This window comes from Podarcis liolepis (genome assembly GCF_965112155.1).
Source record: "Podarcis liolepis genome assembly, chromosome: 1".
NCBI lineage: Eukaryota > Metazoa > Chordata > Lepidosauria > Squamata > Lacertidae > Podarcis > Podarcis liolepis.
Window position 1 is genome coordinate 108,085,713 of NC_139554.1, and position 25,796 is coordinate 108,111,508.

Below are 25,796 nucleotides of genomic sequence, written 5' to 3' on the forward strand. Positions count from 1 at the left end.
GATTTAAGTCACACATGCACACCACAGCTATTTGTTCCACTAGAGGGAAATAAAGAGGTGCCCCTATGTTTTCACCAGTGGACCAGAATGTAACTGGAAGGAGTATTATTATTATTTATTCAATTTGTTAGTCAATTTATTTTGCCCAAGGTTACCCAAAGTGATTTACAACCAACCAACCAACCAAACAAACAAACAAAACGCACATAGATACATTAAAACCAAGTGTGGGCAGAATACATTAAAAACATTCAACCCACTTTAAAAGGCCATAAAACAGCCAAAGCCCTGGTTGAAGAGGAATGATTTTGCTTGGCACTTGAAGAAATGCAACAATGGTGCCAGGGAAGCCCCTTTGGCGACAGAATTCCACAAACGGGGAGCTACCATGTAAAGGATATTTTAAATCAGTAAAATGACAGAGGAAAGGACCTGCCTCCTCCAGCAACAGGAAGGAACAAAGGAACGAGGGAAAACAGATTTGTGATTGGAGTTTAGGTTTAAAAAATGATGGTAAAAATATACATGAATCTTTTAAAAGTGATTTCCATAGTCAACATGATGGTATACTTTGCAAAACAAACACATCAAAAGCCAAGCCAGAGATTATTGTTAGCTTGGTGGCCCTACAATGAGTCTGTCGTGATGGAGACAAATTACAGGACTCCATTGGGAAAGGGTCATGTTGAAGACAGGCAAGATTCATTTATTGTTCAACTAGCCTAGGTTGGTTAAGGCAGTTCGTTTGATAGTAGAGAATACTTCTATGAGAGCCAACCTAAATAGACCTGAAGATTTGACAAAGAGTTTCCTCACATATTTGAACATATCTAATTGTGTTATCAAGTTATCAGCAAAAACTCTGGATACTTCAGCGAGGAGAATGTCCATCAACTTTGTGAAAACACAATATATGGAAGAGATAATGAAGGGCACTGCCCATAATTGGTAGCGGTCATTCTCCAACAGCAAAGCATTGTTAAGCTTTTACAATATAGTTCTAGCAGAAAAATGAAGGTAGGTTTGAAAGTTGCAAGAGCAAAAGCAATCCTGTGGAGTTATTATTTTAAATTGCAAGGCCAAAGACTTCAGGTGTAAAGGTCCTTGTGATCTGAACTCCTAATTTCGAGTTGGGAAGGTGCAGCAACTGGTTAAAAAAAAGTGTTCTGTGCTATGAGGAATTCTGACTAGAAACCATAAGAACCATTCTTTGACAGGAGTCCCCTGAAGTGAAAACACTGTTCAGGTTCATCCTGTAGAAAAGGCAATCTGAAGAGGATAAGCAAGACAACCTTATAAACTACGTATCAAAATTTCCATCACATAGGCACTTGAGGAAAATCCACCATGTGGAGATAGCATTCAGACTGAAAACATGGAAGATAGACTCTCAGAAGAAGTGTCATGAATTCATTCCTTTGAAAATGGAGAAGACTCTTGTTATAAAGCTGGTAGGATTGAATTTATGCTCTCTTAGCTTAGCAAAGGGTCTTCTGTTTGAGCTTTTACAAGCAGCTTAGTATTCTGAGAAAATGGGGCAGTGGTGCTGGTGGGAACCAGAGCTACAACGTCCTTGACTTCTACTCAACTTGTCACTTGAAGTTTACATTTATTTTACATTCTAATCTCTGGTACACATATAGGTACTAAAATACATAAAGACTAATGATAATTCAGTAATATAGAGATTAAACTATTAATTGTGTTATGATTTTTTTATGTTCCACTAAACTGTTTATAGTGCTCATACTTAAGACCTATTCTATTAAAGTATTTGTCAACCTAGGGAGACATACTCCAGCATGCTAATAAATTCATATTGCAAAAGGAATTGTGCAAAAAAGTCAAGGGTCTTGAGGCTTGCATGCCAAAACAAAGAAAAAGCAAGGATGTTAACTAGCCCCCTCCACACTATTTTGAAATGTTTCCAAACCACCTATGATTAACACACAATTACTGAATTAATGGATAACAAGGTTATCAGCCATGATAACCTCTAGTATCAGAGGAAACATGCCTCTGAATACCTGTTGCCAGAAAACAACTGAGGGAGAGGGCTATTGCCCTTACATCCTACACATTTATTTATTTTCAAGATTTTTAGCCAACATTACTGTGGCTTCCATCCCAATCATGTAAATTTACATAAACTAAAATCACAACCACAATAAAGCATATCAGTAATACAATACTGTAATATATGAGGAAGACAGGTGTGGCAAGCTAAAGCAATGTAGCAAAAGCCTACATGTGAGCTTGCCAGTCATATGGGCATCTGATTAGGGACTGCAGAAAGCAGGATATTGGACTAGATCATAAAATCGTAGAATTGTAGAGTTGGAAGATACCACGAGGGTCATCTAGCCCACCCCTGAAATGCAGGAATATTTTGCCTGCATATGTGGGGCTTGAACCCACGACCCTGAGATTAAGAGCCTCATGCTCTACCAACTGAGCTATTTGGTCAAGTAGATTGGTAGTGAATGTGGACAAGCCCCATATTCCAGGGAGATGCCTTAGAAGGATTTTTATCTGAAATGAAGTGGGATCTACATGAGGTGCCCTGACTGAAGCAGCACCCACAACCAAAGGGCATTGTGGAGAAGTCTGTTGTGGCTGACAGGTCAGGCTTGTAATCTTATTTTACAATTTACCTGGATTCTCCAATCTCAATACTTTGTGGGATAGATGTTGAAGTGCATAAATAGTCTTGGTCTCACATGTGCTTTGGAAGATCTGTCTCTGAACAGTAGGAAAGTTGTAGTGGACTGGTTCGTGTGAGCTCAGCTCCCCCCCCCCAAAAAAAACCCCAGAATCCTGAGCCTCAATATAGCATGAGGATGCCACTATCCAAAACAAGCTGAAAAGAAAGTGACTGAGTATGAAGGCAGTGAGGGTGGGGTGAAGGCATCCATCCATTTCTCTTCAATGCAAGGCTCCCATTTGGGAGGCCATGGTTATTGATAGCTCACTTTTCATCAAGGATATACAGTACAAAGTGTCTTAAAAATGTAAAAATATGCAGTGAAACAAAACACACAGTATGTGTCTTAAATACTAACAATATATTAATTGGAATTACTAAAGTCAACTGGAAGATTAGAAACATAGCTGTCAACATTTCCCTTTTTTTAAGGGAAATTCCCTTATTCCAAATAGGATTCCTCGCAAGAAAAGGGAAAAGTTGACAGCTATGATTAGAAACCAAGCATGCCAAAATAAAAAGGTCTTCTACAAATGCCTTAAGACTAAAAAGAAAGGTGTGCATCTTATGTCCACAGGCATGGCATTCCACACTTGAGGTACCACCACTGAAAAGGCTCTGTCTCAGAGACCCAGCCAGCCAATTTAATCTCATTTAGGGAAGATCCTCTGTTGCTGACCTTTCGAGGCTTATGAGGGAGCAGATGCTCCCTGAGGTAACTTGCCCTAAAGTCATTTGCCACTTAAAAGGCTAAAGCCAGCATTTTAGAGGCTAAAACTGTACTTTAAATACAGCTCAGTGACCACTGAATTGAGCAATCTGATCTGGGGCTCCTAAATGCCAATCTGGAAACTGCATTTTGAACTGAACAGCAAAGAATCTTGTAGCAACTTAAAGAAGAAGACTTTATTAAGACAGAATTGTTCATAGATTACATCGGAAGATGTGGACTGTAGTCCACAAAAACTTATGCCGTAATAAATGTGTTTGTCTTTAAGGTGCCCCAAGACTCTTAGCTGTTTTTAATGCAGAAGACTAACATGGCTACCCCTCTGGAACTAATTGAAGTTTCCAGACTGTCTTGAAAGGCAGTCCCACAAAGAGATGGTTGGCTGCATTGGGGGTCATGGTCAGCTGCACTCTCAAAGCAATCTGACTCTGTATAAGGCAGCAGTTTCTGTTCCTTATGCATTCCAATGAAGGACCCACCTACTTCTTTATCTCCATAAACTCCCTCCCTAAAACTATTAGGCTTCACATAATGCTGCCTCTCCCAGTGTACTAAGACAGCTATCTCACTTTAGCCACATAAAAAAGCCCCACAAACACAAGCCAGAACTTCATAAGCCATATTATCTCCCAAAACCCTATTAGTTGCAAGGCCCAAGAACTTACTGTTATTTTGTTTATTTTAAAAAAATGTATCATTAAGGTTCATTTACTATTCATTATTAGGGGTTCTGAGGTCTAATTCACACCTGTAACAGTGATTGCTTGATATCGAACCAGGCATAAGCTCTTTCATTAGGTATGCCAACACACTCCGACATTTTTTTGGCATAGCAGCACACCACCACAAAGAAACATTTGTGGTAGCATAGGCTTGCCATATGTCACGAAAACGTCCTAACACGTCCTGGTTTTCAGGTGAAAAAAATGGCGTAAGGGGAGAATTTTACTGAATGGGCAGAATGTCAGGGAAAACCCATATGTATGGCAACGCAATGGAAAAAGCAGCGGAAACAGCTCCAAAAGCTTAAAATCACTGGGGGGGGGGGCGGAGAGATTTCTCCCAAAAAGCTCAACAATCTGGGTGTCAGGAACTTTACTTTTTGAAATGTGGCAACCCTATGGCAGCATGGCAAAAGGTGTCCTAATTGTCATAGCAGCCTACCTGAAACAAATGTTTCAGCACTCAGTTCTGTTTCAAGCACCTACCACACCACAGTCTGCATATGTGAATGAGGTTTAAGGACTGCGGTGATCTCCAAAGGCAAAGCCTCACAGCTGGGATTTCACAAGCCTTCTCTAAAGCATGAAATTAAAGGAGATGGCAAACAAAGCAGCATGTAATGATTTATTTTTACACTGTGTGAATTAAATGTAAAAGCTCAATTTAAACACGAAGCTACAATTTGATAAACGAGCTAAAAATGCCAGCTTGTAAATATACAGTGACATGTTAATTTCATTTCTGGCAAAAAATAGCACCCAGTTGTTTTCAACAGACATACTATGCTAACAGGAATGTGTGTGCCATAAAGAAATAGCAACTATAGTTTCCTCTAGGCATGCTGCAGCTCTCTCTTTCCCCAGAGGTCCTAGAAATATGAACTGTAGCTCTTGTATAGCAGTCCAGGAAATAATTGATCATTTGCCAGTGTCCTGTTGGCGAGTTACCACTCTTGGGACCCACTTTCAATTTCACACTATTTTGACTTTCTGGACACTGTGGGTTAATTTCTAGGAGAAAAGATGATTACATACTTGAGCTGTTGTTACAATAGCTGTTCTACGTACATCGTGCATGTGGCATTTGTCTGTGTCATCTAAAATGCAAGAACAAAAACCATACAAGAGGGTTTTTGTTTTGCTAGAACAGCAGAAGTCTTAAAATTTTAAAATTACATCAATTTCTTACAGCATGGAACAACAGGGCCCTGCCACCCCTTCACCTATCAGATGCAGCGGGGGGGGGGGGTGTTCCAAACCTACGGCTGTATACAAAAAGGGAAAGGATAGAAGACACAAAGCTCTAGAACTTTGAAGAATCCAGAGAAGAATAGCTGTTTTGTGGTAGCTTGAAATTCAGAGATGACAGGTGTATTTCTCTTAACACTTCATGGATAAAAGTAATCCAGAGCTACACAGAATTGCAGCCTCACAGCACAATGCAACTGCTACTGAAGCGAGACCCAAATTGGTCTCCTCAAAAAGAAGTTTTGCATCTCTATACCAATGTGCCCTCAAGCAGTAAGACACAAATCTTTGTTCTAAGTTGGAGAAAGTTTCCATGTTGTGCTGCAAATGTCTCACAATTCAATGCACGGCCGCATTCCCCATTTACAGTAAAAACCTGAATAGGGGAAGGGAAAGAATGCCCAATTCACTATCACTGTGAGAAGGTAGGGCAGGCAGGAGTGGTAAGTCTCCAAACAATCTATACTCACAATACAGGGTTTTCATTAACAAAGATACAGGTTCAATAGACAACAAGCTGAATAATCACAAACAGAGGGGGGAAAACCTGATCCAAGCATTAATAATTCAATTAGTATTCATTGAAATAACATTGATTTTAATGAATTTATTTCACAGCATTGTTGCTGCCCTATGTACTTTTTAAACTTTCCATTACAGTTTAACATTCATTAAGGCTTGGGCCTTAAATATATCCTTTTCAAATGAAAATAAAAGGATGAAGAGAAAAATCACTATAGGAGAACATTATAATGTTTAAAAACTGTTTAGCAAAATTAAAACAAAGGAAGCATAATCAATAACGGAAAAAGCACAAACCTACAAAGTTATGTAATACATGCATATTTCTCCCCCCCCCCCTAATTAAAAAGTCATTTTCATTAGAATTTAAATTTGTAATAATTTATCTATAGGCAAATTCCATGAATGTGATGCAGTAAATTAATCCTGCTATAAGATTACCAATATTGCTAGAAGATAGTGATCTTTTATATGAGCTGCAGTCTGCAACCTATATAAACAAATGAGACACTCTTCCGCCCAGCACGTCTAAAAGGTGCCCATATATTGCTTTACAAAGTTTTTGCTGATGTGCGAATGCTTTCCCCACAAATTGTGAATGCTTTTTCCACATACCAGAATAACTTAGAATGGTATAGGCATCACTCCAGCATCCCATAAACTGCAAAAAATCTCACGTTTATCTTGCTACCCATCATTAGAGGGCAACTAGATGCTAGATACTAGATACTAGAACTGCCAACCTAGCAGTTCGAAAGCATGTCAAAGTGCAAGTAGATAAATAGGTACTGCTCTGGTGGGAAGGTAAATGGCGTTTCTGTGTGCTGCTCTGGTTCGCCAGAAGCGGCTTCGTCATGCTGGCCACATGACCCGGAAGCTGTACGCCGGCTCCCTTGGCCAATAAAGCGAGATGAGCACCTCAACCCCAGAGTCGTCCACGACTGGACCTAATGGTCAGGGGTCCCTTTACCTAGATACTAGTATATGTCTACTTTGTGGTGTCATATGCAAGCTAAATGAACTAAGTACAAGGTATGTGAGCAAACTGCAATTTAAAAAGCAGGGAAACCCAACATGCAAACAAATCCAAAATGCACATACAGCGTATTGAAACTTCTTAGAAGATAGGTGAGAGGATCACCTCTATATGGGTATGAATTTTTCCAAAAAAATATGTTCACCTGTGCTTTCACTTTCCAGTAGTTCACAGAATTGTAGAGTTGGAAGGGACCCTAAGAGTCATCTAAGTCCAATCCCCTGCAATGCAGGAATCTCAACTAGATCATACATGACAGATGGTCATCCAACCTCTGCTTAAAAAGGAGACAGGAGGTAGAAATCTCTATAAAGACTGCATTATGAGGCACACATTTTAAAGATGACTTTGGATTACTGTTCTCATTCGATAGCCTGAGACATATGGCCTGGCATTAAAACATTGCTTCATTCTCCTGGCAATTAATTTTTTGGCTGGGAGCTAGCATAGCATAGTGCCAACAAGATCTTGCGTAAATAGGATTTTCCAGTACTCTGTAAACCTGTTATGAGGGATCAGTGACACTTCATAAAAACTACTTCAGTTGCAAGATTGGTTGCAAGACTGAAACACACACTAAGTAAACAAAAAATTCAATAGCTCTTCTCCAGTACATGCTCAAGAACACTTAGCCTCTCAGAACTCTGGGGAGCCTGTCTGCCAAGCCATCCATGGAGAGGCTAAAGCAGCTGCTCTACTCTGAACTTGGATATGGTCTTCACTTTTTCTCTCTTTCTAGAGATTCAAGCATTGGCCCCTTGTGCTTTGTCCTCTTCTATAACAGGGAGCACCCACAATGGGGCATGTTGCAAATATGGCCCTCTAGGATACAACAGAGTTGTACACAGCTAGGTACTTTTGATGGACAGCAAATCTTGGCATCAGCAAAGCCTACTGGATTCACTTCGGTGCACTGCAATAATTTTATAATGATCTAAATATAAATATGATCCCCTTTACATTTCTGCTGTCACACTGAATCGTGTCAAATATTTAAAAAGTGATGCAGAACTACACTGCTGTTTTCACCATTTATTTTAAAAACAAACAATAGAAATGGTTATTGTTAGCAGCAGGGTTAGAGCCAATCCCAATGTTCTTGTAGCCTGCCTTTCAGTTACAATTCTGCATTGTGAAAATTTGTCAGATGGTTTGTATTTCCCTTTTAGAACCATATTTTTCCCTTTCAGTGCTCTTATTAAATTATTAGCTCCCTTAGGTTTAGATTTATGTTCAGAGAGTCAAATTATCTTCCTTTTTAAAAAGCCTCCCTGAGCCGCTTTCCCAGCTTAGTTCAGCTGCAGGAAACTACAGCACTCCAAATTCTTACTTTCTTCATAAACCACACCTGTTATATTTGATATTGCTTTCAAATGAACAAAAACTGTTAATTCCGTATCTATGCAGAGTAAGGCAGAATTTAGATGGTTAAGCAAAAACTTCTCAATTTGTTTAACAGTTGCCTGTTTGAATTTGAATTTGAATTGTTCCACACTAGTTTCTTAGATACATAAACGTAAATGTACACAAATCTCAAGAACATGCAGCAACAACTAATATACACCATCCACTAATATACATAATCCTTTCAGACATTCTGGTCCTTATCTGAAATCAGCTTATCTGGAATATAAATGCAAATTCTGCCATTAAAGGAAACTATGGAGGGGGCAGTCTAACTGTCCTCCCCACCCTGTGTCTCAGGCCACATTTGATCATGCCTCAGGAATGCCTAGATCTCTGACTGACTCACAATTTCTACAATTGTGCAAGGCTTTTATTATTATTTCAGCAGTTCTGCGCACAAACTGCTTTGCTTAAAACAAATGTTAGAGATTTAATTATATTTCTATAGTTATGAGACATAATATTATTATTATTTAAATTCATATACCACCCTTCATCTGAAGACCTCAGGGTTTCACAGCATAAAGTACAAGATAAAAACACAAAATACATACTAAATCTAAAAGAAAAGAAAACAATAACACCCCCAAACACATTTAAAAGGATATATAGGATGTTAATAAACCAAAAGCCTGGTTGAAGAGCAAAATATAAAAAGATGCACAAACCCAGTTATAAAACTGCCCAGTTTGAACAGACAGCTATAGAGATTCAAATATTTTGACTGATGAAACTTGCATTCTTACTGCATACTGGTGCAATAAGATATATAAAATTTGCATGCCATGTCATGCCAGTTGGGAAGATAATGCATCCAATCATGAGACCATGGGCAAATTCACACAACTTCACACAAGAACAGGCAACGTTGATAAGATAGTTTTACCAGGCTGCCCCAAAGCCAAGCACGCACACACACACAACCCCCCCACCATTTCTGGTAAGAGACATCACGGTCTCTCTAGCCATTGGCTGAGCTGCTGTGATGTCAGCCAAATTAGCTGATCCAGTAATTGTCATTGAGTGCTCATGAACATTAAATTTTAAATGAATAAATTTGCAGCATAAAGAGCATTGGGACAGATGGAGCTGTAAGCTGCTGGAGGGAAACGCTGCAGAGAATGTATTATGAGCCCACCAATAAGTAATGGCACGGCAAACGAAAAAGATGCCCAATTTTTTTTTATTTTATTTTTTTGGGGGGGGGGAGTCCCCGTTTTTAATATATTGTTATTTCTAGTCTTGCAATTTGAAAATGTTATTTCTAGAGGATCTCAGCAGTAGCCGTGGTCTTTAAATCAAGAGGATGCGCCACACAAGCTGTACTTGAGTACCTATTAGAAGATACTGAGGAGGGACAACTTCTCAAGGGTTGAATATATTGGCTCAGTATGATACAATAGCAGAGTTTACAGTCTTTTCTTTAAAATGCTGTAATTGGCTTCTCAAAGGTACTGGAAAAGTCGTAATAGAAAAGGTCAATGGCAATATATATTTGTACAATAGTGAGATGCATTATCTTCCCAGCTGGCATGACATGGCATGTAATTTTACACACCATGCTGCACCAGCATGTGGTAACTAAGAGAGACACTGATCTCTGCTTGCTAAAATCCCAAGAACAATTGCATGCCATCATTGTAAATGACCTGTGGATGCACAGCAGTTTACATTCACATAGGTTTGCTAATCTTTCTAACAGTATATGCAAACAAAAAGACTAATGGCGCTACAGAAGTCTGAAGACAGAAAATGGCATTCTGTTTATATAGAAGTTTACTTTTCTTGCTGTTTCCCTCAGTTCAGACACATGGTTCTGGCGTGTAACTAAATGCCCATGTATTTCCATGAATTCACACGGTCTTGCTTCTTCTTGTTTTATTAATCTGGACCTGTGCATATTAACTTCCTGAGTCAAATACTCACAGCAGAAAAACAAAACAAAACAAAACAAAAGCTACATACATGATAATATATTTTCTGTATAAGAGAAGAACATTGTAAGAATTTGTAACTATGATGGAGTCCTGTGAAATCAAGCACAAGATATTCTAGGACAGAAAAGGCACTGGTAAAAATGGCGCAAGGGCCATGCCTTAGTTGTAGAGCATACACCTTCCTTGTGAAAGGTCCCAAGTTCAATCCTTGGGACTGCATGTTTAAAACATTGGGTAGCTAGTGATGAGAATGACCTGATGAACCCTAGATGCTGGAAAGCCACTGCCCATCACAGAAACAGCAAATTGTGTATAAAGAAAATGAGATTAAGCTAGAGATAATGGTGCAAACTGCCATGCCTGATCCAACAGTTTTAAAAATAAGATTAGGCTACAGATTGTTCTAGACTTGGATCTGATCCAAAATGTATCAAGAATTTTGAGCATCCCACACCTGACAAAGAGCATAGGCCCCTAATCTTAGACCATTGCCCTTTGACCCTTCTTCACATGTATTTGAAAGGAAGGGGCAGTTGGAAGGGCTTCATACTTGGCAAAAGAAAGGTTTTACATCTCAGATCTTGCTATAGATATACAATATATGTAGGAATACTAGGAAGCAAGGGATTTGAAGTTAATAATAATAATAATAATAATAATAATAATAATAATAATAATAATAATAGGAGGTAACAAACAGTTATTTACCAATGCTGAGAAAAGGCCCAATCTCATGTGACTATTTACATGGTAAAGGTTTGTTGGTTCACATGTTTACCTAGCCAAATGCACTTTTCACTATCATCTTCTGGGGTTCACATATCTGCTAAAATAAGCCACATCTCATAGCTTCTCATAGCTCTACCAAAACTAAAGTATCCTAAGAGATGATAAATTTCACATTGTCTTGCCTACTGAAGGCTTTCTTGGTGTATAAGTTTTTCTTAATTCATTCCAGATCCCTTGTAAATTGTAAAACTGTCATCACATTCTGGTGAATTTGCCCCCCCCCCCATTTAAGAATTATAATATCACTTCCATCTAATGCTGGAGAGACACCACATATTAATGAAGTACTATAATGAAGAAGGTCTGTTGCGGCTATCAGAGCCCTTCAGTCTAGTGGAGCCTTTTAGCAATAGAACAGAAGTTCATAGTTTGCCTCATCCATTTGGCCTTGTAGAGCTCATCTGTGGTATTTCAGCTTCTCAGGTTCCTACACACGTAGGTTAGAGGAAATGTTGCTGATGATCAGCAAAACAGTGAAAGTGCCTATACATAAAATGTTAAGGTAGAGTAATTTCTCATCGCCATAGTAAGTGAAAACATTTTCAAACTGACAGTGTCCTTTTAAAAAACAGGCTGCACAAGGATTTTGCCCAAGACTGTGAAAAATTGGTTTTCAAACCATGATAGTTATTTTAATGCTTTAGTGTGCATTGGTAAGTACTGCATAATCTGTCTCTAAACAATAATAATATGTTAAACAGTAACCATGCAAAAAGTAAAAAAAAAGGTGACTTAAAATATATCTTCCAGTCTCTCTGAAGCAAAGCAAATTTTAAATAACTTGACATCCACATTCAGTGTTAATACCCCCATAAAACACAAGCCAGTACCACCCCAGGTGTGTGAGTGGCACCAGAGATGAAATTTTGTTCACTGTCTAAACACACCTGTTCCTTGAGTAATATTTTGTGGTTTCAAAAAAACAAACAAAAGCAATAGTATTAGATGAGAGGCTTTTTTAAAAATGTGGCTTATTTTGAGAATCCCCCTTTTTGCAAAAATCTTCCCCTGCTGCCACCACTTTGGCATCAGAAGCACATATGAAGGTAGGATGTTCTGGGGTTGTATCCAATGAAGTCATCCCATTCATGCAAGGGCTTACTCAATGGAACTTCTCCGCCTCTCCTCTCCCTGTATCACCCAAACTGCTCTGGAGGTTTGGAGAAAATCCCAGAACATGGAGTGAAGGACAGGGAGAAGCAGCTCCATTATGCTAGTAGAAGACCTTGCGCAAACAGGCGAGGAGCCAAAGAAGATGGCGGCTGTAACAACTTCTCCTTCGTGAACCCTCCGGATTACAAACCTTTTATTGCCTTTTATAGCCTTTTACAGCCGTCTTTATAGCTGTTTTTATTTGACTTTTAAATTATTTTACCTCTGTTGGAAGTTTTTAATCGTTTCACTTCTATGGTCGGCCTGTCGGGGCCATATACGTATCAACAAGGATATTCAAACCCCCTGCTGAGAAAGCCTGCTGCTGATTAGTAACGCCGCCTTGAAGACTGGGTTATGTTGAGCAGTGGACGAGGAGGACAACTTTGTTGGGTACAACCCCTATACTTTCATTTGGATGCAAACAGAAGCAAAGACAATCGCAAAATTCATAAAGAACAGTTTTATTTCTCTAACATTTTGTTTTAAAATCTGTATTAGGGCAATACCTTTACTAGGCCAACCAAAATGTCACAAAGTAGTGTGGAAGCTTTCAAATTCCCTGGAACTCTTCATCAGGGTAGGTGGTAAACAAAGCACAGGGCAGGAGACTGGCTGCGGGTGAAGCCATTGAGTCTGTGTCTAGTCAAAGCCTTAAGATAGAATTTGAGCAAACACTCAAATGAGGCATTTTCATTTGTTTTCTGTAGTAGCACAGTAGTACATTAAACTTCTTCATACCATGCACATTCTGATATTCTGGACAATTTTCACTCATACTTCAAACCACCAAAATGGTTTTAGTAGAATTTTACATTGTATTTTTAATTTCTATTCCGCCCCCCCCCCCATAAAAATAAGTCACCAAATGGCTACAGCTATTCTAAACGAAAGGTTATTAAAATCCCTCGTGATATCTGAAAGCAACAGGTTTTATATTTCACTAAAACTCTCTTCAATAATGCTTTAATTGCTACAATGCCGGAATTCACAGGCATCATGTACCGAATCCTTTAACATTTACTTAACAGGATGTCGAGCACCCTGACCTCAACGGGAGCTCTCAGATCTAAAATGTGTTTGTCAGAACATATTAAAATTGCAATGTAGACAGGGCATTTAGTATTTAACATAATGCTAGTCAAGATGGACTTTAGCATTCACAATATCACACACTGAGTGCAATTAATACGAGGTGCAGCAGGGATAGGAACTATTACCACCCCTTCAGCATGTCTTCACAGTCACTATTACAGAATATGCACAAGCTGTTCCCACCTCCCCCTAAAAAAACAAGACCAAGATGGTGGAAAAATCCACTGCTTTTTAGCCACACAAGACTGATCAGAGATTGTTACACTGTAAATTATAAAATGTAGATTCACACATACAATGTTATATTGCAGTAACTTCCAAAGTAAATTATGTTCATTACCTAATTTCTTTACCAGCCTTAAATTTCCAATCCAGGTGGGATGGGGTTAACAAAATAATGTTATACCCCAGCAAAAAAGAAGAAGCACAAGCTCACTCTCCACTTGCACCATTCCTGGAACTTCCCACAGCACTGTACTACATTTTCTCTGCTTTGGAAATGCAATGCCGCCCTTGGCTCTTTTTGCAGGAAGGGCAGGATCAATAATAAATAAACGTGGAACGGCCATAGATCACTAGTGAAGTGCATATTTTGCATACAGAAGTTCCCATGGCATCTGGTAGGCCGGGGGAGACATGCAACTCTGGAGTGCTTCCAACAGACAGCATAGACCACACTGAGTTAAATGGATCTAACTCACTATAAAGCAGTTTCCCATGTTACTAACATGGGTCTCTGGCTGAGATTTCTGTTTTGCTCACATCTACTGGCTATATAGAAAGGTATTTCATTTCCATGGAGCATTAAGAGTGATTTTCCTCTGTCTATTATAGTATCATTACTCTGATCACCACCTCACCATAGAGGGGAAATCCTGTTGACTTTCTTTTCCCAAGATCAAACTCATCAATTTCCCCTATTTCCGGCTCAAGTTGATGGAGTGGTGAAATTAACTGAGCTTTACCAAATGAGCTTCATGGCCATGTCAATTTCAGGAAACTTCTAAAAGTATGTCAAATGGTGGGGCTGTGCAAAGAGGGGAGTGGTTTTCTTATGAATATTTCAAACTTTTAAAATCAAAGCAGCAAACAGCAACACAAAGAAAAGAAAAGAAAAGCTGGCAGTATGACACAGCAGGATTTCTTGCACATGCATTGCAGTTATTTCCTGTAGTAAATAACAACTTGCATGTGAAAAAACAGATATCACAGATTTATCACGCAATACTGAGCTTTCATTTGACCCAGCAGCAACTGAAATGTCCTCAACGGATAAAGTTCACATATTTATTTCAGAATGGTCAAATAGAATGATCATGACTGCATAAACAAGTTTTAAATTTATTTTTATTTTATTTTGTTTTCTTATTCACCAACAGCCAGTGCAAAATAGCAAGGAGGCTTAGAAGAGTGAATATCACATTACAACCACTAGTACACAGCCTTGCACAGCCTTGGGGAATGAATTTGCTTTTAATTTGTAGAGGCATGCTCTAAGGGTTGTTCAAGTATTATCAATGTTTAACATTCATCCTGAAGAGCAGCTCTGGAAAATTCAAAAGCTTGCTGGCTTGTAACTGTTTAACGGGTCCCAATAAAGGTGTTACCTTTCTATAGATTTTGGATTTTATCTAAACTTTTTGCATGATAAAAGTAGATGCCTTTCTGGCAATTATATTTATATTTTGTCACACTATTTATTTATGACCCCCACCAGATGAAAATAATCATTTCCCCTTTCTTTAACCTAATAACACCAACCCAAATTCCTCCCAAGGCCCCAAATCTTCCATGTTCTAAACATTAATTCCTAACCCAATGTACTGTCTTGCCTCTCAGATAGAAAACTCAGACCTCAAATTCCCCATATTATTTCTCTATCTCTCACAAGGGAGGTAAACCCACCCACACCCTCAACATATACACACAGGTCATGACATTTCCCCAGTTCATATTATATTATTTCACATCCCACTACTCCACACTGACAATCTTTCCACATCAAAGGACCAAACATATAAAATGCAGACTGTGTTCTAGAAGCCTATAATATGCATAAAAGTTCTACATAAATGAGCACAATCCAGCCAAAGTTAACAGTGATTGCAATGGGAGAGATATAAGTATGTACCTCTTTCGCTGCCCCATAACCCGCTCTGTAAGAGATAGATTTCTTCCAGAGTTGCTGAAAGGACAAGAGCACTGGTCAAATTTACAGAAAAAATGACTTCCTATTTGCAAATAACAATGACAAGATCATTCAAAAACTGGCAGTGTTCACAGTAGCTTTGGCCTAAGCTAAACAAATGTATATAAATCCCCATGTCTTTTATCTGCAGTACTGTACAGGCAATTTTTAGTATTTGTGCAGGTCAATGAACTCGTGAAAGAATTTCATGATGTTTATTTCAGTCATGTTTTCACGTTCTTTCCAACCATATCCTTCATTTAATTCCTGAAGTTGGTTTTATGTTTTTGTAAAAAATTACCTGGGTGCAAATTTGTCTTGCGTGTTTACCAACACCCTGCTCAAAAACCCCACAACTTTATAACACATTGCATAATATTTGCAACAGCTCATAATAGGACAAATAAATATTTATTCTTCACTTTTCCACTGAAATCAGTGAAACAAAGTGTTTAGCTGTGGCTGGATATGCTCAATACATATAATTATTCATATAAAATATTAGCACTGTACAACTGGAAAACCAAACAGCATATAAGAGACAACACTATAAACATAATATTTTGGGCTGCTTTGACTGGAAGATATAAGTAAAAAAGCCAAAATGTTTTTTTTTTGGGGGGGGGGGATTACCTGAAACAGAAGTTGCCAGATCCTTCTATATAGTGAGAAGGTGGGGAGGGGTATTACTCAGAAGGGTGGTGGGAATGGGTGATTGGCAGATAGCTGAGATGAGCCTGTTGACGACTCTTAACGACTCTTAACGTCAACAGGCTCATCTCAGCTATCTGCCAATCACCCATTCCCACCACCCTTCTGAGTAATACCCCTCCCCACCTTCTCACTATATAGAAGGATCTGGCAACTTCTGTTTCAGTGTATCTGAAGAAGTGTGCATGCACACGAAAGCTCATACCAAGAACTAACTTAGTTGGTCTTTAAGGTGCTACTGGAAGGATTTTTTTTATTTTGACTATGGCAGACCAACACGGCTACCTATCTGTAACAACATAAAGAGTAACCAGAAGATTTACAATCCAAAGATGAAGATTTTACTTTGCCGTGGTGAATTCACTTCATAAAACAGAGAGAGAACACTTCAGTAGAAAATGTTGGCAGACCTCTTGGGAGTAACAGGGCACATTAATTTATATGACATGCTGCCCTGTTTCTCTTATAGAGGCCCATAGGAGGAGTTTGCTACCCTGAGCTTTTACTTAGGTCCCTAATGAAAATAAAAATGTTTTCAGCCCGTTAGTTGGGCACTTTAAACAATCATGCATGCCTTTCTTTGTACGTCCACCTCCCACCCCTGCAATTTTTTTTAAAAAAACAAATATTACCTCTAAGTATATATGACTAATACGATTCAAAATTTATAAGATGCAATTGAAACAGCACAAGTGACACACACTTCAGTGTGCTGTTATTGGGTGCAATGGACACCCTAAAGCACACAAAAGTCAAGAATCACACTGCTGCTATTGCAACCTTTTGTACAAGCAATATTATGATGTGTTAGTGTATTTTTCAATGCAAAAAGTGAATGTTTAATGGGAACAAAACCCCTTAAGTCCCTACTGGTCTTTTCATGGATTTGTTTGCTTTTGCTGTGTGTGCTTTTCTGCAGCCCCAACAAACTGCTGCTATATGGCCGTTTTTAGGGGTTCTCCCTAGCTAGCCAAATCAGCAGTCACTCAGGGCAAACAAAAGCATGTCTTCACTGTCCTTACTCTGAAGGGGTGGGTGAGACAGGAGAAACTATAATGTGGATCAGAGAGCCAAAGGAAAGGAGAGACTATGATTTGTATCGGAGATCCTGTGAGCAGAACTCTGTCCATGGGCTGCGCCTACTTGCAGAAAGGATATTTTCAGATCCCCCTTCACTGCCCCAAAAAATCTCAAGAGCTGTCTGACCCCCTTCACCATGGCGGGGCAGGGGCAAGCAAGATTGTAGAGTCCAACTCCACCTTTCTGTGGTTTCACAATTAGAGTTAAGTAACATGAGAGGGAAGTCAGGATCAGGGTTGTAGCCTGGGTAGGCTAAAAACAGCATTTATGCAGTGCACTCTTTGTTAGATGAGATTATGTAATCCATAATGATTTAAAGCTCTCATGTCCTCCAGGCACTGCCACCTACCCCATGTGTGGCCCCTGAAATGGACAGTTCTGTATTTGGCTGTTAGTCAATTGAAAGAAAGGAGTTGTTAACATTTAATCACCACAGAATCAGATGGCTTAAAACAAGGTAAAAAAAAATGTCATTTTGGCAAAACAGTCAAGGCAGCAAAAAAGCATGAATTGTGCCAGGAAAGGCCAATTGTCAAAAAAATTGGCTAAATGTCCTTCTGTTTCAGACAATAGCTTATAAAGAAATTAAGAGTCAGTTAAACTAATTCACTTTAGAGGAGCTTGCCATCATAAGGCTGACAGAATTCCAGTAGTTCAATAGTGAGACACAGAAACTGTCAATGGTCCCTCAAGCAATTAATTTTCTCCCAGCTCTTCAGAACTGCATTTCAAGAAGTATTTGCAGGATCCGACCCAACCTTACTAGGAAATACCCAAACAAAACAGTGCTGCCACATCCTTAGCCTTATCAGAAAGTTGAAAGTAGTGACCCACTAAGAGAGAAAACACTAAGCAATATTTTAATTACGTGCTTCATAATAACTACTAAAAAAAACCATTAAACTCAAACTAATCACACTTGTTACCTAACTCAGATTTAGACTTCTGTAGGTGCAGAGTGAAATATTTAGTTCATTATCTATATACAATGCATACTAGAAATAGCTGCTTACATAAAACAGAAGTATAGGGTCCAATTCTTACATGCAAACAGTGACATGGAGGCTGTTCAAAACTCACAAGTGTATATAGTCTGCCAGATGGGTCAAACAAAAATAAGACGATATGGGAAACTGATATACATATTTAAACAAACAAAGTCCTCAACTCATGGTTTGTAGCCTGACCTGAAGTGGGTTGCAAATGGAAGTTAGGGATGGGGTGCTGGTCATGGGCACAAACAATCAAAATGGTAGTAATAGAATGTGTGTAGAATAAAAGCTCCCCCCACTTGAAAATAGCTTCCAGACAGTCTTGAAGAAGCTGGCCTTTCAAAATCGTTAGGAAAAGGGTATGTTACACTTGACTGTAGCACCTTCTGCATACAGGATAGCCAGAACAAGCTTCTAAAAAGGGATATTGTTAAGACAGAGAATGCACAGAAAATGACCATTTAAATAATGACAAGGATGGAACAATTCTGCTGTTGAGGAAAAGTTACAACAGGGGTAGCTAACATGATACCCTTCTGGATGTTTTGGAGCACAGCTCTAATCAAACCCAGCCAGCATGGGTAAAACACTATACTATTTTAATATCTAAATTTATTGTGGTGTGGAAATTTTTTTAATGGAGAGCAATTTTCATAGTAAACATGAGAATGCAATTCATACCTAGAATCCAATCTTAAGTGAGTGCAATCGAGAGAAAGGGAATTGTAGTTGGTTTCAGTGGAATTAATTTCAATGGATTCAGTTCATACAGACATTTCTTTAAGACAAGGTCCTTTTAATAAAATGAACTGGGAAGCTCTTCTGGGCATGAGTAGGAACTCCCATACCCATAAAGCAAATGTTATCAGGACATTAGTAGTTAGGATCAGGGTATTAATCCTTTGATTTAGCTACAAAACAGATCTTATTGAAATAACTTGTGAATATGTTCCTATGTGCTTGGTCATCCCATCCGTTAGGGGGAGGGGGGGAAACAAATAGGGAGAACGCAAATTTGCAATGCACAAAGTGTACAGTGTACAGTGTTTACATAGGATAAGAATTATCTAGCCAGATCTACTACCATGCAGCGGATTTTACGTTCTTTGGGGGATTCTAGGTGTGTTTTTCAAAAGGCCATTCATGAAACTATATTAGAGGTGTCTGGCTTCTATTAATGTTATGTCCTTTGACATCCAGTCAGAGAAAGATAAAAGATGGCATTAACTTCTCACAGTGGAGTGAAATGAACATGTTAAAAGAAATGAGCAAATACTAAATAGATGTGCAATGCAAGGTGACCCAGTCGACTTTAACAGAGTACCAAAATATAATCAAATAAAACCTATGATCTTTAGACTGGAAAAATGGTGAGCCAGGAAGGCAAACACAATTTTTAAATCTGCAAAGACCAACTGAAATAAATCATGCATAAATTGTAACATGCAGCTGAGTCCGCTACAACCACTTGATCCTTGCAAGGGCATCAATATTGAAAGGGTGAGCTTGAGTCAGGGTGAGCTCAGCTTTCCTTGGAACATCATCCCTCCTGCTACTCACTCTCTCCAGATTATACAAACCACAGAAGCATCAATGCAAACAATCTATTATATACAAAGTGAAACTGCACTCTATTTCCCTCCATCACTCTCTGTCTAGTAAGCCAAACAGCTAGCTGTTTTGTTGAAGATAGCCACCAGCAAACCTGTTTGAAACAGGGAATGGGCCTTCTTCTGCCCAAAAGCACCATTCTTAGATCCACCTACTTTTTAAGCTTATTTAAAATTTATCCTTTGCTTTTCTATTAAAATACAAAGGTACCTTGGGTTACATACGCTTCAGGTTACATAAGCTTCAGCTTACAGACTCCGCTAACCCAGAAATATTACCTCAGGTTAAGAACTTTGCTTCAGGATGAGAACAGAAATCGTGCTCCGGTGGCACGGCAGCAGCAGGAGGCCCCATTAGCTAAAGTGGTGCTTCAGGTTAAGAACAGTTTCAGGTTAAGAACGGACCTCCAGAACGAATTAAGTACTTAACCCGAGGTACCACTGTAATAACCCAAATGGCTTAAAAAATAAATACAACAAAGTATGTCAAGAAAATGTTCCCATTCAATTGAATGGAAAACACATCATCAATTAAGACAAGAGAGGCAGCCACACTAAAACTTCAAAAGAAACATAAATAAACATCAGTTCTGAAGGATAGCCCTACCATTGTGCAGAACAAGGTGACTACCTGGAGTCAGGGTACAGTGGAGAGGGCAGAGATGGGTATGCTATGGCACCTATCCTTTGTCCCCTAAGTAAGTCTGTTGTTCTCAGATGCAGCCCTCATTTCATTACTACAAGATTTCCATTTGTGCAACAGAACCCTTCCTTCCTCTCTCCAAATCTATTTTGGAAGGTTGGGTGAACCCCCAGAACAGATTTAAAGGGAGGATTAAGGGGAGGAGAGGAGAGGAGGAGAGGAGAGACAAAGTTCCATTGAACAGGCATGGCTGGGCAAGATTGATAAATAGTCTGACTTTGTATAAGGCAGTTGTAGATAGGTAGCCGTGTTGGTCTGCCATAGTCAAAATAAAAAAATTCCTTCCAGTAGCACCTTAAAGACCAACTAAGTTAGTTCTTGGTATGAGCTTTCGTGTGCATGCACACTTGGTATCTGAAGAAGTGTGCATGCACACGAAAGCTCATACCAAGAACTAACTTAGTTGGTCTTTAAGGTGCTACTGGAAGGAATTTTTTTATTTTGTATTAGGCAGCTGCCTATGTTCCTAAATACTATCCCAACACAAACTAGACAGCCATGTGCAATCAAAAGGTCCTAGAATGCTCATCATTTGCCTGCTGCCATGCGGGGGATGGAGGTTAGAATGAATTGGAAAGTATTTGTGTAAAAGATTTTGAAGGCACAAGGTTTAGCAGAAGAGCTCTGCTAAAGAGAATAAAATACATAGTATGTTGAAACTGCATACCAAAGATATCTAAAGATTGCATTCAGGCTTCAAGTACTTCTTAACCTCTCCAACCAGATTCATGTCACCAAGAATATAACTTAATAGACTGAGAAGTTATATCTAAAAGGGAAAACTGCATCTTTACATTATAGGATGGTAATAAAATCCCATAGCAATTATCCCATTGTTATGCTCAAAATAGGTACACTCTTTCATGCCTTAATTTTATGTTTTGCTTTGCCCTGTGCTAAAAGCACCAACATAATTATGCCCTCCAAGATCCTTGCAAAATCTGCTCAGAGTGATTATTTGACTCTCTTTTTATTTGTGGAAAGTAGCTAATATTGTTTCAGGCTTTTTATCAAAATAAATGCATGATTGGCTTTAACCATTTTCCCCCTATAATTGTTTAAAAAATGAGTTTGCTAATAGATGGAAGAGAAGAAGGTTAAATACTTTAATTTCCAACTTGCACACGCATGCATTGTAAAGAGTTTCTCATTTTGTGTAATTTAGGCACAACCACAGGACATAAATGATAATGTAAAAAAATAAAAACCCACCAAAAAAGGAACATGATGGTGTATATTACATGTGAATATGATTTCTGATTAATAATGGTGATTCAAATATATTAGTTCCCATTTAGAAGATACAATTGCAAGCTATTTTTATTTTTATGAATGCTTATGTGAAATAGTTTTAAATTTATCTTCACCATAAACCTAGAGCCTAAATCATCATTCAACTGTTGCAACATCATTCAAATATATGGTGCTGTTTTTTATATTAGTAATTAAGCCCATTCTATTTCATCATTCAAAATGTTTGAAAACTATTTATAATTCCCATTTAGAAAATCATGCCTAGGCAGCCACTATAATTTATTTCACAGATTTCAAAATAAAGTTTCCAAATATGGATCTGGAACCTTCTTACATATCTTTCTATGAATCCTTACATTAAGTCTGGTACTTATGTGAACACCGCTAGTTCATATTTCTCACTTAAAGCACAGTCAGCCAGCTCAATCATTTGCTTGCCTTTCAGGCTTACTTTGCAGGTTCTCGGTCTAAATGGTGCTGCAACCAAGCATGGGTAAAGGGATGGTTGCAATGCCGAGCACTCAGTATTACAGGATCTTTCTCTTGGACCAGCACTTCATTAAATTGCCCCTCCCGTATTGGCCATGTCCAGACCAGATCAGCCTTAAACATAAATATAGGTACTTTAGTCCATTGACTTCAATGTGTATAGAGTAAGGCAAAACAACATAACGCTACTATCATAAATATGAAAATGATGGGGTATTAATGTCTTACAGAAAAATCACAATGGAAATCTGTTATACTTGTAAATCAAAAACGCATGTTCCTAGTTCCATTTGCTTGGCTTACAGCTGCCTTGTAAAGTGCTTCCGACAGATGTCAGATGGCATTGCCAGATGTCTATTTCTTCACATCTCAAAGCAATGCATATTAGTCAATGAAATGTTACTTCTCGCACTTATCTGTGCATTCAGAAACACTCGCATGTGTTTGTATAGGCTATGGGAGAACTGTAATGCAGGGCTGTATAACCTAAATGACCTCAAGAGCCATTCCATTTTGAAGGGCCAAGGACTGCAACCGTAATTTTATCGCCAAAATTGTCAGTTCCACCTCAGCTTAATGCACATTAATGTCTTTATCACTTTAATTTGTCCTTAGCTACTTTGGCATGTGAATTTGTCCAGTGCATAATACACCATCAAGCACCAGTTCTATAGGAAATTATTTTCTGTCTTGGAATGCTAACTGGGCATGTGCAGGTCTGCAGGGTTCCCATGAAGTTTTAGTGTTTTCAAGAGTTTTCAAGAAGGGATAGCAGCTGGGAATTGTAGTTTCCAGAGCTCTGTGTGCCTGAGATGACGTTATGAGCATGTGCATGGCACCCTGAAACATGTTCTTACCTAAGCATCTGAGATCTTTACCAAGTACAGTGGTACCTCTGGTCGTGGACAGGATCCATTCCGGAGCTCTTGTCGGATCCCGAGGTTTCCGCAACCGGAGGTGCCTGTTCTGCGCACATGTGCGGCGCGATAGAGCGCTTCTGCGCATGCGTGCAGCGAAACCTGGAAATATATTTCTGGGTTTGCTGAAGGATACATAACAAGAGGCGCACATATGTAGAGGTACCACTATACTCTGTTGCCTTGTGAACAGCGTTTTTTGCTTTAGTATATTAAACATGGAAGGGTATTATTCTGACAGCCAGACATGTGTGAAGTAAATACATTTTCAAATATTAATAAGGTTGGGGGGAAAAGAAGTATCTCATAACCAAATAAAATCTCCAAGTCTTGACCAGGAAACAAACTTGTAGTATAGGCATGGTTGTGTAAAAAGCACAGACTGCAAAGCAGCTAATACACAGTATTGAAGAGAAATCACAGAATTGTAGAGTTGGAAGGGACCCCAGGGGCCATCTAGTCCAACCCACTACAATGCAAGAATCTCAACTAAAGCATCTGGCCATCCAACCTTTGTTTAAAATCTCCAATGAAGGGGACTCCACCTCCTTCCAAAGGAGTCTGTCCCACTGTTGAGCAGCTCTTACTGATGTTTAGTTGGAGAATATTTGAGACTTTGCCTTCTTGATTTTTTAACAACCTGTGCTCAGTTATTTGACTTAAATACACACACAATTTGCTGGATCACAGTCAAATTAGTGAAGTCCATTGATTTCATTGGATCTAATCTGAGAATGCCTTGCTTGACTACAACCTTTAATATTTATTTTGGTTGTTCTGAGAGGATTGTATATTTAAAAGATTCTAAATTTTTATGAGAGATGGCTAAGAATGTTAGAGGAACAATACATTTTTTTGGATTAGAAGACCAAGCCAAACACACACACACCCCACACATACTCTGAGGTTTAATACACCCGGTTTTGCTGCTTGACTTGACACTGACTTAACACTGGCTGTGGGTTCGGGTGTAAGTCAGATCAGTTTTCATGGCCTACAGACTGATAGGATAACTTCTGGTACAATAAAGTACTGTACTACTTATGCATCAGCTAAGAGAAAACAAAAGGAAGACACCTTTATAAATACTTCTGCTAATTTATATGAGTAGGTGCTGATTTAAAAATAATTACTTTTAAGTAGACATATAATACATCTGACGGCAACTTCAAGGCCACAGCTCTCTCAGACTTGGATTCAAAGACCTTCATACAGGCAACTTCTGTAGAATAGGGCACATGGCCACCAAAGAGTGATGAGATAGGAATTCAATTAGAATGAAGCTCAAGGACCATCATTTGGAAACCTCTGCTCTAGGGGATGCAATCATGTGACTAACGCAGCTGGATACAAGACTTCGTTTTCAAAACTAGGTAAGAGAATAAGAACAAAACCATTTCAATTGAAAAGCTTTTATTATACGGTGCTCAACTTTTCACTGAAGGTTAGAGAGACTTTTCTTGAATTCAGTAGTCCTACTTAAGGATAACAAAATCATATCATTGTTAAGGACCTCAGAAATTACAGCACTACATGATAAACTGCTCTGTCTCTGTTTTATATTAATACTTCATACATATAAGCTGCTCTAAATTTAATGCTCTTGTAAGGAAGGTTAAATACTACAAAACTTCCATACAGCAAAAGCCTGGAACTCTTAATGCATCAGATTTTCTACTTGGTGATTGTTCAGATGGTATTACATCTTAATGGATTCCTTTTTAAAGAACTAGATTGTGATTAATTGCAGTGCATGATTATGTACATGAAAAGGATTGGTCTGAACCTTTGCCCTAACCATACACCAGGGTAAAAGGAAGTTATAAAAAGGTGATGATTTAATCATTTTACTGAAATAAAACTGTGACATCTTAGCAGACACAAACAATCCTATTTATGTGTTAAATGAACACCATTTTTATTGCCCAATGTAAATGCAAGTCATGCACAACAAATCAAGCAGGTGTCTAAAAGGGGAAAACATTCTTTTGAGCATTAACCCTTGGCAATATTTGTGTTTCCCAAATTAAGCTGGAAATAAGCCAGTTTAGTGTAATGCCTAGAACACTATTTGGACATGGGAAACATCAATGCAAATATCTACATAGCCATCATTTTTCTAGATAGCTATGAGCATGTTACCATCTCTCTGCCAAGTTACAGAATTATTCTGAGGATAAAATAGGAGAGACATATATACACCAGCCTTAAAGGAGAATAGGATAAAAAGGAGATTGCAAGTGCTCCTTTGTTATTTATTAACACACATAGAGGACATACTCCAGATTTATATAATGACCATTAAAATAGACACTACTTGTATAGAAAACTAACAGAATTAGAATGTGTGTGTGATTTATTTATTTAGTCTGTGCGCACATGTGTGTGTTTGTGCGCGCACACATATACACTCTACAGAAAGCACATGAGAGGACAGCAAAATTGCTTTGTTTTAACATTTACTGCAAACCATGCCAATATTTGGCCACAGTATGATAGCAGACCTGGGT

General features: G+C 38.6%; 1 protein-coding gene and 1 long non-coding RNA gene across 5 annotated transcripts in view; one reads left to right on the top strand and one right to left on the bottom strand.

Annotated features, from left to right (window-relative positions):
- LOC310703232 overlaps positions 1–25,796 on the top strand; it is a 403,937-nt gene that overhangs the window by 72,675 nt on the left and 305,466 nt on the right. The window lies entirely within an intron of this gene.
- The window catches only part of FIGN (fidgetin, microtubule severing factor), a 123,103-nt gene that overhangs the window by 60,319 nt on the left and 36,988 nt on the right, over positions 1–25,796 (bottom strand). The window contains exon 3 of one of the 2 annotated variants that reach the window (XM_083493888.1): positions 15,474–15,527. The exons of the other annotated variant lie outside the window; for it this stretch is intronic. Within the exon in view, the coding sequence (XP_083350014.1) occupies positions 15,474–15,527 (54 nt within the window). The remainder of the gene's footprint in view (positions 1–15,473; positions 15,528–25,796) is intronic. 2 annotated transcript variants of the gene reach the window in all.